At 49.6% G+C, this 15,470-nt stretch overlaps 6 protein-coding genes across 6 annotated transcripts; 4 read left to right on the forward strand and 2 right to left on the reverse strand.

Annotated features, from left to right (window-relative positions):
* Positions 1 to 599: 599 nt before the first annotated feature.
* On the forward strand, positions 600 to 1,059 carry BDV17DRAFT_280572 (RNA methylation protein TRM112; the record flags this gene model as incomplete). Its single annotated transcript, XM_073759903.1, has 2 exons — positions 600 to 785; positions 865 to 1,059. 2 exons carry the CDS (start codon positions 600 to 602, stop codon positions 1,057 to 1,059), a joined length of 381 nt encoding a protein of 126 aa, XP_073617417.1.
* A 538-nt stretch (positions 1,060 to 1,597) lies between these two features.
* On the reverse strand, positions 1,598 to 5,294 carry set1 (histone methyltransferase SET1; the record flags this gene model as incomplete). The annotated part of the gene is made up of 2 exons (XM_073759904.1): positions 1,598 to 1,701; positions 1,760 to 5,294. 2 exons carry the CDS (start codon positions 5,292 to 5,294, stop codon positions 1,598 to 1,600), a joined length of 3,639 nt encoding a protein of 1,212 aa, XP_073617418.1.
* A 3,216-nt stretch (positions 5,295 to 8,510) lies between these two features.
* On the forward strand, positions 8,511 to 10,917 carry gfa1 (glutamine--fructose-6-phosphate transaminase (isomerizing) GFA1; the record flags this gene model as incomplete). Its single annotated transcript, XM_073761667.1, has 5 exons — positions 8,511 to 8,515; positions 8,571 to 8,641; positions 8,779 to 9,010; positions 9,083 to 10,476; positions 10,535 to 10,917. The coding sequence occupies 5 exons, from the start codon at positions 8,511 to 8,513 to the stop codon at positions 10,915 to 10,917; spliced, it is 2,085 nt and encodes a 694-aa protein (XP_073617419.1).
* Positions 10,918 to 11,196: 279 nt separating this feature from the next.
* On the forward strand, positions 11,197 to 12,304 carry BDV17DRAFT_31382 (lumazine synthase RIB4). Its single transcript, XM_073764370.1, has 3 exons — positions 11,197 to 11,482; positions 11,536 to 11,701; positions 11,815 to 12,304. The coding sequence occupies exons 1-3, from the start codon at positions 11,440 to 11,442 to the stop codon at positions 12,227 to 12,229; spliced, it is 624 nt and encodes a 207-aa protein (XP_073617420.1). The 5' UTR covers positions 11,197 to 11,439; the 3' UTR covers positions 12,230 to 12,304.
* A 74-nt stretch (positions 12,305 to 12,378) lies between these two features.
* On the reverse strand, positions 12,379 to 13,506 carry BDV17DRAFT_280575 (proteasome core particle subunit alpha 7; the record flags this gene model as incomplete). The annotated part of the gene is made up of 6 exons (XM_073759905.1): positions 12,379 to 12,720; positions 12,778 to 12,834; positions 12,877 to 13,104; positions 13,170 to 13,328; positions 13,386 to 13,451; positions 13,504 to 13,506. The coding sequence occupies 6 exons, from the start codon at positions 13,504 to 13,506 to the stop codon at positions 12,379 to 12,381; spliced, it is 855 nt and encodes a 284-aa protein (XP_073617421.1).
* A 207-nt stretch (positions 13,507 to 13,713) lies between these two features.
* BDV17DRAFT_258010 (uncharacterized protein) lies at positions 13,714 to 15,176 on the forward strand. Its single transcript, XM_073757261.1, has 3 exons — positions 13,714 to 14,232; positions 14,293 to 14,825; positions 14,874 to 15,176. The coding sequence occupies exons 1-3, from the start codon at positions 14,134 to 14,136 to the stop codon at positions 14,950 to 14,952; spliced, it is 711 nt and encodes a 236-aa protein (XP_073617422.1). The 5' UTR covers positions 13,714 to 14,133; the 3' UTR covers positions 14,953 to 15,176.
* Positions 15,177 to 15,470: the final 294 nt, after the last annotated feature.

The raw sequence follows: 15,470 nt of genomic DNA on the forward strand, positions 1-15,470 counted from the left end.
TACTAAGAATCTGCTTTAATACCAAACTGTCGACCGTACGACCTGCCTATTTAGGGTATCGGATTGAGGACCTCCGATCACCGAGGTTTATGCAGAAATTTTCTGCTATTGCCACCGTTCAAAAGTTATGTCTCTTCTAGTTACTGTTTCCGGCTCGATTGCTGATTATTATCTGTGTATTTAAACCACCGTTTGCAGCTAGATTGAGAAATCAGATCTTCATTCTTTGAAATTATTAGTGGTTGATATCGAGTAATTTACACCTAGGCTGACGCCCATACAAACTTATTATTAGTTAGTATCCGCTCGGTTATATATTATATTATTCTACTTCCTATTTTAGTTAGTGAGCTTACCCCTATATAATGTAGCTTCGCTGCTAGATTCAATGAATCAGACCTTCATTTTGAGTGGTGAGATACCGAAGATTACGTACGCCGCGGTCTCCGACAATAAGATAAAGAGTAGTTGTACCGCTGGCCCTTATCGATAAGGAGCGGGGCGGGGCGAATTTTCTGAGGCTCGAACTGGATGTGACGCGAACAATATACTTTATTTATTCGTTCCTTCTCATCGCTAGTCACGAAAACATTACCATAATGAAACTGCTCACCGTCAATTTCTTGACCTGCGCTGTGAAAGCCTGCAGGGGGTCTCCCGCATCGTTCCCACTTCATTTCCGCGATGTCGAGCTTGAGCTCCAGGACGTTGATTTCCAAGCGGATTTCATTCGTAATATCATTCCACGGGTCGATTGGGAAGGGCTGCAAAAAATGGCGAGTGAGGTTCGTGATAATTGTGTTCTTTTTAGCTAGCCTGAATCTTGTGTGCGCTGTTAGAGAACTAATCGCCCTTTCCATTAAGCTTAATTTCCCCAATATTCCAGAAACGAAACCCGAAGGCGTGGCGCTTGATGACGAGGAGCTTCTAAGAAATCTCCACCGACTATTACTGGAGACTCAGGTTGCGGAGGGGAAGCTTATATGTGGGAATTGTGGCCATGAATACATGATCAAAGAGGGAATCGCCAATTTCCTACTTCCTAGCCACCTAGGTTAGACTACACCCGATTCACCCATCATTGAGACTGACTGACATGTCATCAACGCAGTGTGATGCGCCTGCGCCAGATCTACCGTTACTGCCCTTCGCATTCTCGTTTTCAGCCGAGCTGAGAGGCGCGACGGAATACGACCTATGAAACCATCATGAAGTGACCTAGAAGCTCTCAGAAATGTGACTAAACCACTTCGACCTCCCGAAGCTTGATGATTTAGGCAAGGTCTATTCAAATCATTGATTATTCCTTAGGTGGAACATGAGTGAGAGAGATCTCCTATGATACACAGCAGTTGCAAGTTATACATAGCCAGTGACGCACAACCATCATCTCCAAGCCGGGAGATGAAAACCAATTGCGACCAACAAATGCATGTCTCATCCGGAACGCCCCAAAGTAAAATGCACAACATTGTCCCGGTCCATTTGGTCGTGAAACAAGCCCTACAGAGCTCAAAATGTCATAAAGGAAAACAGTACGAAGTAGGTATCCGAAAGGAAGTTGGGATAATGCTCGGCCTCTGGAAGACAAAGCACCTCAATTCAAGAACCCCTTGCATCCGGCCGAACCGCAAAGGCATGGAATCCTGTCATCGCTGTCCCATTCCCTCTCAAATTTGTAGTCGTAGGTCAACTCTTCGTCTGGGACCAAGTCAGCTTGGCATTTGGTTGGTTAATGATTTGCACCAGAAGAACTTACCCCTTTCGATATCCCTCAGTGCGTAGATAACGATGCGCTTGCTTCCGTCAACTTTGATGATCTTGGCTGTGCAATTAGGCGTGCAGCTATGATTGATGAACCTTGCAATACCACCCCTTTTTGTGGCATCGATGACAGTATTCTCGTCAATGCGAAAGAGGTAGCTACTGCCAATGCCGCTCTTCAGGTACCGCCTTTCTCTCATGTCGGCAACCTGCTGTCTTACTTTCTCTCCCACATACTCGATAATCATCTCATTCGCAGATATGTTGACTTCGGCATAGAGACCCCAATTGTGGATGGCTGACCGTGCGAAACGCACCGGCTTCTTGCGCTTCTTCAACTGATTAAATCGAAGGACATCACTGTCACCGCTTTGGGCTGGAAGAGCTTGCTTTTGAGCATTGATATCAGCGATGAGCCTGCGGTTGTTGACTCTAGTTGATCGAGAAGTCGACTTTGAGATAGTTTTGGCTGCTGCAATTCGAGCTGCCTCAGCAGCAGCATTCTGTGGATCGCTCTTAGCCTTCGCCTCGCGCTCTTCACGAGCCTTCTGCACCTTAATACGATGCGGCAAATACTTCGATTTTTCAGATTCCAGAATTCTTTTCCTCCCTTCAGTCCGAGCAGCTCCTGTTGTACTGGGGACATAGTAGCCATCGATGGTAGCGGGCTGCTGTGTAGGCCCCACCTCGCCACGAAGATTGAGAGCTTTGACCTCCTTCTGCCTCCAGGCCCATGCTGATAAATTACCAACGGCAGAACTGGGCTGTCCCTTCAGGACATTGCGCAGGAACCGTAGGTCTTCTTCGTCCTTTATCAAATTCTGCCAACCGTCAAGGTCCAGAATAATGGAGTCGTCATCGTCAACAATAGGTCGAGGTTCGTCACTGGATACTCTCCATTCGACCTCGCGCCTGACTCCGTCCCGGCGTTCAGACCCGGCAACGATATCCTCAGCTGAAGGCAACACATCATGGTGATCTGGAGCTTTTGCATCGGTTTCCTCCGAGCCTATAAGATTGACGTCGTTGCCTAACCCTTCTAACAAAGCTTTGTCGTCCAAGTGTGGCAACTTCTCAGCCAACTCACAAACGGTGCCTCTGTTGGTCACCAATGGAAGAGACATATCGTCCCTTTGCATACCCTCTCCCAGATTAGGAAAGGTATCATCTTCCTTCTGCTTCTTGCGTTGAATGTGACTTCCACTGACTCTTTTCCTCTTGCGTGACGGGGAATATTCCTGAGCAGCAGTTTGCTCACCTCCAGTTTCAAACTTATGTGGCCCGGCTTCGTCGAGATTCTCCGCTGGGATTTCTAGTGTTTCGTTGGCATCTTCGTCAGCCTCGTCGGACTCGATTCCCGAACTCATCCGACTAGGTGGACGACTGTCTTGATCATCAGTGTCTCTGGAAAGAGGAGTATGCTCATCATCCGAATCCTCTTCATCATGCAACTCTTGCAATCTATGGTACAGTGGTCGAACCTCTTTCCTTCGTAGGGGTTGCCTACGCCTCTCATCCAAGAAAGCGGTATCTGTACGGTCGAGACGATGAGCTTTGCGTATCCGAGGAAGGGCGGATAGGATATTTCGACCAGATGCGCTAGATGCATGCCGGTTACTGGATAGTTTCGAATGTGGATCAGGCGTGCTGTCCCGACTGTCAAAGTCAAGGCGAACTATCGGTCGTTTAATTCCTTCGGGATCAGCTAAGCCCAATTGTTTTCTCCTCAAAGCGTGGCGCTCCGGATCGAGATGGTCATACAAGGCCGGACCGGCGATGCGTGCCTTGACATCTTCAAGTAGCTTGTCCCTTATATCCTTCATGATGATGGCAAGCACTTCACTGCAGGGATCCAAGTCCAAGGCTCGCTGTTTCTTTTCTTCCTCAACGTCCAATTCTTCCTCTCGCTTCAATCGCTCAGTCTCCGCTTTGAGTCGCTGTTCTTGCTTCAGTCGCTCGGGACTAGGACTGCGTTCGTATTGCGGATTGCCGTAGGGTTGACTTTCCATATTCATAATATATGTGAATAAAGGCTTCATATGGCAGAGCTTGAAACAACGTTCTGTTTCCTCCTCACCGCGTCGAGAATTCTCGAATAGAATATAGTACCCTGTCTTATCGCATCGGATATCTGTCCAGCCAAACACTTTTAGTCGTTTTTTCAGGTGCGGCAGAGTCGAGCTTAGAACAGGCACATAGCAATGTGCGATGAAGATGTATGGATCACGCTTTATCTGACTCAGGATGGGTGTTTCTTCGATAAGTGATGGAATTGCCGGCTTTACGAAGCTTGCTCTGGGACCCTCTGGAATGGTAGTCAAGGGGTGCATGGAACTTTTCCCAGAGGGGCCCTTCGGTGCTGTCGATGGAGGTCCGTTATTGTTCTCCTGTGTATCCAATTTAGGCTCATCAACAGCTAGTGAATCGCTCTTTTCACCCATTCTCTGAGCCTCGGTCGCCCTAGAAGCCAGTTTCGCTGAAATCTGTCCATCACGGTCTAACTCAACTTTAATGCGACGGACGCCAATACGCTGCCCCTTCTTGCATTCGTAGTATGCGCGCTTGGCTGCACTTGCTGCAGAAATTGGGCCGCCGCCGTGAAATGAAGAGCTATCCTTGTACTTGATGGAACATATCCCAAGAAAACTGCCCGTCTGTGGATCTGTGCGATTGTTGATTTCTGCTATATCGCCAAAACTCGAGAACAGCGCATTAATGGCGGTAAGTGTCGTCAACGCGTCGAAACCGGTGACGACAATTTGCACAGGAGGTCCGGGCCCTACTGTGCTGGTCGGGTCATACGGCCAGTGTTTAAGCACGTATGGGGCGGGCCTGTATTTAGTCTTCTGCCTGCCTCCTGCGCCGCGAGTGTAATTCTGAATTTTCAATCGAGGGTCTGCTGTGATTTCTTCTTGACCGCTCGAAACAATGTCCACATAACAAGGCTTCTTGCGTTTATCCTTGGAAGAAGCTTTATCAGGATCATGAACCAGCTTGCAACCCCTAACAAAACCGGGAGGGTGGCTCTGCGGCTGTGGCGTTGGTGTTGGCGGCGTATGGAGCGGAGTCATGGTGCTCTTCAATTCGGAGGCCTTTGGTACACTGAAGCCGTTCCCCATAGATTCGCTGGACGCCTTTGCCTGGGATGGGCTTGGTCTGTTATGCGGCGATGATTCTGCGTTTGTCAGCGGTGTGAGGGTATCCAGGCGAATCCCATTTGAAGAACCTGTTTTGGGCCCTGATGAGTTATTCGCTGGAGTATTTGCCTCCCTAGGACTGGCCGACCCATCCTGCTTGCGCTTGGTCAAGTCTGCCCGCGGCCTTGATACTGGGTCTAGGGAGCCATTGCCGTCAATTGCTTCCTCAACTATCCTGGTTCGGGGTGATATTATGTGTTCTTCATCGGCGTGCTCCCTGTCGAGGTGAGCTTTTGATCGCTGTCGCTCTTTGGTGGCTTTGGACCGTTTTTGTTGAATGACTGACGGGGCGGTAGGAAAGAAATCTGCGAATGCTGCGGAGGAGCGAGACATAATGAGATATGGCTACAAGCCAAAACCGGAATCACTGCCACCAGCCGGCAGCATCCTTGATAGTTCCTACCAGCAGACGCGTGGACGATAAAACCGAGAACCACTTCAGACACCGAAGCGGTAGATTCCGACGAGCTCGGGTAAAAAGCGACCACGGACGAAGATCAGGACAGAGACACCCAAGTATCAGTCAGCTCTCAGGTAGAACGCGACCCCAGGGGTATCAAAAGGCGGGAGAGAGCTCTAGTTGAGGCGGACTTGAGAGCGAGCACTCGCATCCGTCCTGGGCCCTGCCAACGCGATGGAGACGCGAATAAGGCCGTTCACAAAGGGGAAGTGGCGCAAAAGGTATTTCGCACGGTCACCTCAAGAAATGACTATAGCATAGAATTATGAGATCTCTCACTTCGAAGGGGTAGGACTGCATTCGTAGCAAGCAGGATTAAAAAGGTAAAATTGGCAAGTGAAAGGAAAAGTTAGGCGGTCGACGGAGTCGCTCATTATCCTCTTGTCTCCGGCGCGGCTATCTTCACACGACAAGAACCATCCCAACCAAAGGACAACGGGCGCAACCAAAAAAAAGCTATCGGGGCTTTAGGAAGCCTTGTTGTCTGCTTCCGTCTTTCAATGTCTCTACAGATGCGATCTGTTGATGAATCCCTGCCCAACATCTCACGCTGACTGCACTTTCCCCTCACGCTTAGAGGTCAGCCATCGTTCATGTAATCTTATTTCAACCATGACTTCCATTGACAGTACTCTACTCAGAAAGTGTGGCTATCCATGAAAAATTGACGGTATTATATATTGGGGGATAGGAGGCGGGCACTTGGCGCTCGGGTTTGGGATTCAGTGAAATCGGTTGAATGGGCTGCGCTGGCCTTCAATACTCTTGCTAGTCATCTGGGCCCTATATCACAATTATCCCATTCAGATTTGGCGATCAGAAGTCATAATAAGTTGATGCACATGGAGCCTGATGGCTTCCTTGGAACAACTTAGGGGTCTGGAATGAGCGCTGACTTCCGGAGAGCAGTTGAGTTTCCTCGGCCAGCTAGCTGAGTTTGTGCCAGGGCTGGCTCAACAGAGTAGGCTGACTCACAGGCATCAAGCAGATTTTAGGTGCAATAATGGTTCGGGAAACTACGTACAGTGTTGGCTCAAATGAAAAGTGGTCAAGAACACATCGTGGGGCACCAGAGGCTGTTTCACGTTGTGGGAGATAAGCTGTATTTGCCAGACAAGACAGAGAGAGTCTGACCAAACTCCTTACAGCTCACTAATCCACGCTGTTATTGTCGGCAGTCTACCCAGGTCTGCACCGGACAACTCGAACAAATGACATCACTCACTAGTCCACAGAGTACCCTATGTATTCAGTCTAATAATCATGTGCCACGATGCTGCCAATCGATGGGATCATAATAGAAAAACTCTTGAACTTATCGCTTGGGCGAGTTCATGCCTGCCCCTGACTGTTCTAGCTCATCGATGGAAGACGTTTGCGGCAGCAAGGCTACGGTCGTGCCTTGGCTATTGTGGTTATTGTCTGGAAGAGTTCAACCCTCATTGATGAGTTGCGGCACCATAGAGGTCAGACGGCTTTGGGTCTTGTGCCAGTACCTAGGGACTTCGATTGGAAAAAAAAAGACCTCAGGTTGCCATCTCATGCATAGGCTATCACTGGAGCTAAGATGCAATATGAGCTTGGAATAAACATGTCGATAAATTATCAACCCATTCGGGGTCCATAGAACTGCAACTTGGAAGATGAGTGCGGAGTGGCGTGGAGGCTTGATTGGGCTAGCCCGATATCTTGCAGGTGATGGCGGTTTAGGGTAGGCACCTTAATGAGTTTGACTGGCCCCAAAATCAAAAATAGCAACATCAGGAGCAATGAGGACTTCAATATTTATATAGCAGTTTCAGCATTGTGCTACGAGTCAAGGACGAATCGCTGAAAGTAATGGACACGTGCGCACAGAGAGATCACCCAGCGTCCCGTGGGATGGCGGCTCCCTTGCCTGGCATCTGTCGCGGACTCGGGCCCGGGAGTGACAGCGGTGCCCCAATTGAGCAATACCTAGTATTCTGCATTTACAGCAATTTAGTAGATACAAGTTGACAGTTGAGCAGTCTGACGCGCTTGTAGTCTAATCCTTTCCTCAAATTCTGAGTCTGAGGCGCAAAACTTCATGAGTACGATAATTAGGGCAATTATTGGAATACGGAGTATGCCATTCGGAAATTCTGGGCTGAAATCAAGGGCTGTTTCAAACACTGGCTGGATTGTGAGCTGGACGAATGAAGTACAGCAATCTCGAAGCCCGCATCCTCGCCCAGGGTCTAGCTATGTCAATCAATCAGCTCTGCTTTCTCTTGTTCCGCAATGGAAGGAGTGAGTACACTCTCCTGCGCCCCCAATTCGTACCTACCAAGAAAGGGGCCAAAAGAATCATCGAGAAGGCGAAGCATCTACGTACTACTAGCTACGTATATAAGTACCAGGGTGGAGATGTATAAAACTCTGGGTGCGTTATTCTTAGAAAGGCGCTCTCGGAGCTGAAGTACAGGTAACAGTAGTCCAGGACTAAGCAGATACCGAGAGCTAAGAATAATCACCATACTAGCGAAGTGGGGATGGCTAGCCTGTTACATAGCAACATAGTTGGGATGCTTCGCCGGGGAAAGGGGGACAATGGTAATAATGCCAAACCCCCAGCTGGATTCTCACTTCCCTGACCCAAGAGAAAGTGAGACATTGCCGATGGGCTGTGTGAGGCGCAGAGGCGCTTTATTGGCCACTAGTCGTGGGTGAAAGACGGTGTCCAGAGCAGTTTCCCTGGTTTGGAAGCCAAGGTGGGCCGATCTCACAACATAAAACCTTCATAACAACAGCTCCTTCCCCTCTAGCCCTTTGTTATTCTTGATCCATTCTCATCCATTCTCCCTCTTGCTCCCTCTTCCATCCTCTCTCCCATCATCCCTGCCATCTCCTGCCACCAGCACTTTCATCAATTCAAAACAACCCACGTCCTCCCTGTATGTTCGCTGCTGCAATCCCCTCCAATGCTTCCCCTCACTAACCTCCAATCATTCCTCCAGCTCCTCAGCAGCCCACGTTCCTGAACCTATACCTTGGGTCTGTGAAAGTCAACACATACACTTTAATCTTATATCTCCTCCTACTCCCGTTTACCTCTCAACCTATCAACCATGTGGTTTGTGCAACTAGACTGCCCCATGTCGTTGATTCGTGGAACTCACATCCCCCAGTGGTATTTTCGGCTACATCAACTACCTCGTCGAGAGAGACCGCAAGTTCATCCTTGACACTCTACTCAATGGTATGCATTGCAACTTTTCACCATACTCAAATTGGGGTTTGGCGACCGTGTCACCCGTCCTTGCCTCTACAATCTTCTCATTTCACCGTTGTTCGTGCCTTTGTATTGTTCACTCGCTGACAGTAACCATCCATCAGGTCTTTCGCGACTGGAATACCGAGGCTATGACTCGGCTGGTCTTGCAGTAGATGGCGACAAGAAGAACGAAGTCTGTGCTTTCAAAGAAGTCGGAAAAGTTGCCAAGTTGAAGCAGCTCATCGAAGAATCCCAACCCGATCTCACCAAGTCGTTTGAATCCCATGCAGGTATCTCTCACACGCGTTGGGCCACCCACGGAACGCCCTCCCGCCTGAACTGCCACCCGCACAGGTACGACCCTGCTTGAATGGAACATCGGCGGTGTCCTGCTTGCTTGTAACGACTAATAATGAATCATTTTAGGTCCGACCCCAATTGGGAATTCTCCGTTGTCCACAATGGTATCATCACGAACTACAAGGAGCTGAAGGCTCTGCTCGAAAGCAAAGGTTTCCGGTTTGAGACGGAAACAGACACGGAATGCATCGCCAAGCTTACAAAGTACCTATACGATCAGCAGCCAGACATTGACTTTACCGTGTTGGCCAAGGCTGTCGTGAAGGAGTTGGCGGGTGCCTTTGGTCTTCTAATCAAGTCTGTACACTACCCTCACGAAGTGATTGCCGCACGCAAGGGTTCTCCACTCGTGATTGGTGTCAGGACCAGCCGGAAGATGAAGGTGGATTTCGTGGATGTGGAATACTCAGAAGACGTCGCTCTTCCCGCCGAGCAAGCTTCTCAGAACGCCGCCATCAAAAACTCCGCCGCAAGCCTCCTTGCGCCCCCTGACAAGTCCCTCCTTCACCGATCTCAGTCTCGTGCTTTCCTGTCCGACGACGGGATTCCCCAACCAGCAGAGTTCTTCTTGTCGTCCGATCCCTCTGCTATTATCGAACACACCAAGAAAGTTCTGTACCTCGAAGATGATGACATTGCTCATATCCACGAAGGTCAGCTCAACATTCATCGTTTGACGAAGGATGATGGCACATCCAACGTTCGTGCTATTCAAACCATTGAGCTCGAACTGCAGGAGATTATGAAGGGCAAGTTCGACCACTTCATGCAAAAGGAAATTTTCGAACAGCCTGAATCTGTGGTGAACACAATGAGAGGTCGCCTGGATGTCGCCAATAAGCAAGTAACCTTGGGGGGTCTCCGACAGTACATCTCGACCATTCGTCGCTGCAGAAGAATCATATTCATCGCCTGCGGAACCAGTTACCATTCGTGCATGGCCGTTCGAGGAGTTTTCGAGGAGCTTACCGAGATCCCGATTGCCGTTGAGCTTGCATCCGACTTTTTGGACAGGCAGGCACCCGTTTTCCGTGATGATACATGTGTGTTTGTCTCTCAGTCCGGTGAAACCGCTGATTCACTTATGGCTCTTCGTTACTGCCTCGAACGCGGGGCTTTGACTGTTGGAATTGTCAACGTTGTTGGATCTTCAATCTCACTTCTGACCCATTGTGGTGTCCACATAAACGCTGGTCCCGAAATTGGTGTTGCATCGACTAAAGCCTACACATCTCAATTCGTCGCCATGGTCATGTTTGCCCTTTCCCTCAGTGAAGATCGCGCTTCGAAACAAAAGAGACGAGAGGAAATCATGGAGGGTCTTTCCAAGGTCTCTGATCAATTCAGGGAAATCCTCAAGTTGAATGAGCCCATCAAGCAAATGTGCGAACGTTTCTTCAAGAATCAGAAGAGTCTGCTATTGCTCGGCAGGGGTGGCCAATTCCCCACCGCTCTGGAAGGTTAGTGATAAACTCTTGCCTGAACCCCTGGGGGCGGGGTGCTGATTGGAATAAATAGGTGCGCTCAAAATCAAGGAAATTTCCTATCTACACTGCGAAGCTGTCATGTCTGGTGAATTGAAGCACGGTGTCCTCGCCCTCGTCGACGAAAACCTGCCCATCATCATGATTCTGACCCGGGATGGTCTTTTCACGAAATCCTTGAATGCCTATCAACAGGTTATCGCTCGGAGTGGTCGGCCAATCGTGATTTGCAACAAGGATGATCCTGAATTCTCCTCGGCGCAAACCGAAAAGATTGAGGTCCCGAAAACAGTTGATTGCCTTCAGGGCCTTCTAAACGTGATTCCACTTCAATTGATCTCCTACTGGCTTGCCGTTGGAGAGGGGCTCAACGTTGACTTCCCACGAAACCTCGCAAAGTCCGTTACTGTTGAGTAAGGCAAGGCAAGAAAGGAACATTCTAGAGTTAGCGGACTTGGGGTTACTGGAATTTCCACAACAGCGGTCTCATTTTCTCTTTGAGGTGTTTGTCTCCATATATTTCATGGAGACCTTCAACTTGACGTCGTTTCAATGCATCACATCTCGTATGGTTAACCTAGTTTGTTAATGGTAACAAGTGGTATTGAACAACAAAATAAGCATTCTTCATGGCTGTGATGCTTTTTCGTAGATGTCTGTGCATTCATTGCGGGTTAATTTCGTAGAGGAAATGTTGGTTCTTGATGAAAGAGATACCGGCGGGGTCAGACCGTCAGCGCAGCAGCAGTAGTCTTGGTCCTCCCCAAAATCCTTCGAACCAGAGCGGAACTCTTGATTACTCGAATGCTCAAGCTTGGCAAGTCTACTCCGCAAATACTTCATGTGTTGCTCCCGGCCTCTGCCCAACTCTCTCATCGTCTCTCTCACTAAGATTCGTCTTTGACAGCCTAGTAATCTCTTTGGCCATTTATCAGTATAATGCAGTCGCTCAAAGGCCCCGGAGCTCCTCAGACTTATGATGGTGCGATACCTACCCTTCCTCCGTCTCACCAGTGGCCCGCTAATGATACGCAGGCTCTGGATTACGCATTGCCATTGTCCACGCGAGATGGAATATGGGAATAATTGGTCCTCTTGTTGAGGGAGCTAAAAAGACCCTGCTAGCAGCCGGAGTGACGGAAGATCACATTAAAGTCCACACTGTCCCGGGAAGCTACGAACTCCCATATGCTGTCCAGCGGTAAGTCTGTTTCCAACGAACTAGCCGTCGTATCTCTCGAGGCATGACTATGATGCCTTCCGCTGCTTTCTAGCAAAGCACCAATCTTAGCTGACTTCTTGTTCTTATGACAGTGTCTACTCCGCATCCCAACTGCAAGCCGCCAACGCGGGGTCATCCGGCGAAGGCATCAGCGCAACAGATCTGCTTTCCTCTTCTACCACGGACCTTAGCAAGACACCGTCAACGACCTCGGCAGCGTCATCAAAACCCTATGATGCTATCATCGCGGTTGGTGTCCTCATCAAGGGCGAGACGATGCATTTCGAGTACATAGCCGACGCGGTCACCCACGGACTGATGCGTGTCCAGTTGGACACTGGCGTTCCCGTCATTTTCGGCGTCCTTACCCTTTTGACCGAACAACAGGGTCTTGAGAGGGCAGGATTGGGCTCTAAAGGAATGCACAACCATGGCGAAGATTGGGGTAATGCGGCGGTTGAACTCGGAGTTAGGAGGAGGGGCTGGGCAAAGGGCGAGGTTGTCTGAGAGCTCGGGCGTAATGCTTGGGTCATACCGAAATCCTAAATTTCAAGTGTTTACAAGGGCAGACATCTATGGCGAATTGATAAGGGCAATTGGAAATTAGGTTCTTCGTTTCTTTGACGTGTACGAGTAGTTGTCCATCTCTGTCAGCTTCACTCTTCCATACGCTCGCCCTCGTTCCCGGTTGCTTTCGCTTCCTCTTCCTCCTCATCGTCGTCCCCTTCGAGGGCTCGCTTAGCAGCCTTTTCTGCCTCTTCAAGGAGTTCTTTCGGAACCTCCTCGTGTCTGCCTTTTGTTGGACCATCTAGTGAGCTGACCCAGCTCATCTCAAGCTCAAATTCCTTGTCCTTGTTGTCTTCATGGGCAACATAAATAATCCTAGCCGCTTCCTTCACAGCATCGTGAAGGCTGAGCTTTTCCGATGCTAGATCTAGCTTCTCAAGTTCAGCTTTAGCCGCCTGTCTTCCCTTGCCAGTCGCCGCTCCGTAATATCCCTGGAGCAATGTCAGCATATCGCATACAGACTATGTAGCATATATCAAATGCCTTACCCAGTACAAGCCGCTCGGTTCAATCATGTATAAGCCTGGACCACCAGATTTTGCTCCCTTGACTTTCCCGCCAGATCCTGACTGCGGGCCACTGCCTACTTGGCCATCCACGGCAAGCTCTGCCTCAGAGTCCCATCCTCCAACGATGGAGGTTACGCCGAAAGGCCGCACGCTTGAGTACAAGGTGTATGCTTGCACATAACTACCAAGACGGTTGGCTAAAGCAGAAACGGTTATAGGCCCCTTGTAGATTCCTCGCCATGAGGACGCTTCGTCGCGAGCACGGGAGACAAAATGGCGGCCATCGGGTGCTAATCCGGAAGAGACCTATTGTTATTGAACATTTGTGTTAGTACAAACGGCGGGCAGCTCTGATCATGAGGTTAACTCACGATGCCAACGTGGCGATCAACGGTAGATATCCGCTTATTCGCACCAGGCTTTAGGAGCTTGCTGGTGACAATCTTCTCGACAGCCAACACAACGCCGTCCTTACACCTAATACCTACTGACGTCCCGCCGTTCTCGACAGCCTTGACAGCATATTCAACCTATCGAACAGTGTCAGGTCTAGGAGAAGAATACCGTGAGATAGGGTAGCACAATACCTGAAAGTTTCGACCATCTGGGGAGAATACTGAATTGGAGAGATCGTAGCCAGTGCCGATGGATGTCTGGATTAGAGCGTTAGCTGGGTTGTCAGCTAGCGGAAATTGACGAACGAACCATGGCGGAAGCTTGGGTCTATCACAGACAGTAGGGCAGCGGTAGGTAAGAATTGAAGAGCTCTTAAAGAGAGATACGAAGACGGTGCGGTAGCAATGCTTCAAAGGAGGATGGGGAAGCTTCCAAGATGTACTGGTTCAGTCGGCGATGGTACGTAGGACCTGGAGCTAGCTTACCGCCCGTAGGTTCCCAGCGATGTCGCGTCACGGCCTGGCCGGGTCACATGACTTAACCCTCGTCTTTCACACTGAGGCGCCGTGGTGCGCGTGGTTTCTCTTGCTTTGCACTGCAGTATGCTTCAAGACTCAGCTGAATTTCGGAGACCTCTCCATGCCCATGCCCAACACTTGGGCATCGACTGCGCATATTCCCACCTTCCCTTCTCTTCATGCTCCTAAATAGTACACCCGGTCCTAAGGCGGAGCTCAGTGTTCTTTTTTCATATCCTCTCATTACAAACCAGCAACCCCGCATGTTGTTGCGATAGCCCCTCATCCGACCCATCTACTAACTAGTAGTATATACCGTGCTGGGCCTTGGATCGTCGAGTCTAGAAATAAACTGTGAATACAATTGAATTTCCCTGACAACTTCGGCCAAAACCTCTCGAGTGCCTCGCATTTTGCACGAATGTCTTCATCTATATTACATAATTGTCCATTTTGTGGACATGCCACGGATATCTCCGAAATGCTGGCTGATTTCATCGGGAACCCACACTGCACACAGGTAGATACCTCCATAATATATTGCTACTTGGTAGTAGTACCTAACTAGGCGAGCGCACAGTGCGGTTTATCGGCGTCCGAGGGTCATCTCAAGGCACAAGACGATCTTGTGTCGCTCTTCAATGCACACATGAACATGGGCCCTACTGCTACTATGACCGGAGGACATGAAGCAGCCGCTTCTCGCCCTCCGATCACGTATAGCATCACGCAACACTATCACCATTCGGCGCACGTAGCACAGAAAGCCGCCGTGCCAAGGCCAGTGCAGCAGGGCGACGCTCCATCGGAAACCAATGAGACCGCAGGCCGAGTCTTCGAGGTGCTTAGGCATAACAACGTCAATCCTTCGTCTTTGACGCCGAGTCAACTGGAGCTTTTCGCGCACGCCATGCCAGAACAGCAATCTCGTTTGGTACAGATGTGGCAAATCTGCCCCGATCCCAGCAAGAGCGTCTTGGCGTTTGCCCATCCGACTAAAGACCTTGAAATGCGCGATTCAACCCAGCTGGATAATGGGCACAATGAGAATCTTTCAGCTGAGCCCTACATTCTTGCTGGATATGGCCTCGGCGTCCCAAATCCTGGAAGCCAGCAAGTCACCCCTCCTGCAATTGAACCCACGACTGACTATCCGTACAGGCTTTCCAACGATCCAATATACCAAGCCGGAGGGCAGCGGTGGTGGGAGCGGACAGAGCCCGCGGCGATGGATATCTAATTTTGTGTAAGAGGCTAAACGATGGGCCGTGCTTTAAGGAGTTTATGCTTGAGACGAGTGACGATTTGGGGTGAGATAGTGCTAGGACAAGTATATCAACTACGCTGGACTACAATTTGTAATGGCTGCAAAACCCGTCTAGAAGTAGCGGCCTTTTCTTTAAGAGGACCCCATAGTTTGAGGCAGTGTAGAAAGACGGTGCCTTAACCTTTCCATTCTAAAAGCGAAAATTGATGTTAATGTGCATAACCGGGGCTACCCCTAGTCTAACCTAAAAATGTTTACTTGGCCCTATATCTGCTAGGTAGATACAATCGCGCTTGCTTTTTGCTGTTTCACGCGCCTTTAATCTCTTGTCTCGCGTCGCCCCTGGTGTAGACGGTACCCAGCTGCAGAAAAGAGCTGGAAAAAATGAACCGGGAGAAAAATAGATCGAAAATTGTGTATATGTCACACGCAGACGGTAGGGAGCAGCTGATTGGTGAAAAGGAGCGTCATGAAGAGAAATCATGCGGCTA

The sequence above is a fragment of the Aspergillus undulatus genome, assembly GCF_047715775.1.
Source record: "Aspergillus undulatus strain CBS 261.88 unplaced genomic scaffold BDV17scaffold_13, whole genome shotgun sequence".
Classification (NCBI taxonomy): Eukaryota; Fungi; Ascomycota; class Eurotiomycetes; order Eurotiales; family Aspergillaceae; genus Aspergillus; species Aspergillus undulatus.

Bases quoted from the DNA above. Each gene is read 5' to 3' on its own strand.
- BDV17DRAFT_31382 (XM_073764370.1), top strand. From the start codon at position 11,440: ATGCAGTCGCTCAAAGGCCCCGGAGCTCCTCAGACTTATGATG. The intron at 11,483-11,535 runs GTGCGATACCTA...AATGATACGCAG, and splicing joins AGCTCCTCAGACTTATGATG to GCTCTGGATTACGCATTGCC. The intron at 11,702-11,814 runs GTAAGTCTGTTT...TTCTTATGACAG, and splicing joins CTCCCATATGCTGTCCAGCG to TGTCTACTCCGCATCCCAAC.
- BDV17DRAFT_258010 (XM_073757261.1), top strand. From the start codon at position 14,134: ATGTCTTCATCTATATTACATAATTGTCCATTTTGTGGACATGCCACG. The intron at 14,233-14,292 runs GTAGATACCTCC...GCGAGCGCACAG, and splicing joins GGAACCCACACTGCACACAG to TGCGGTTTATCGGCGTCCGA. The intron at 14,826-14,873 runs GCAAGTCACCCC...CTATCCGTACAG, and splicing joins GTCCCAAATCCTGGAAGCCA to GCTTTCCAACGATCCAATAT.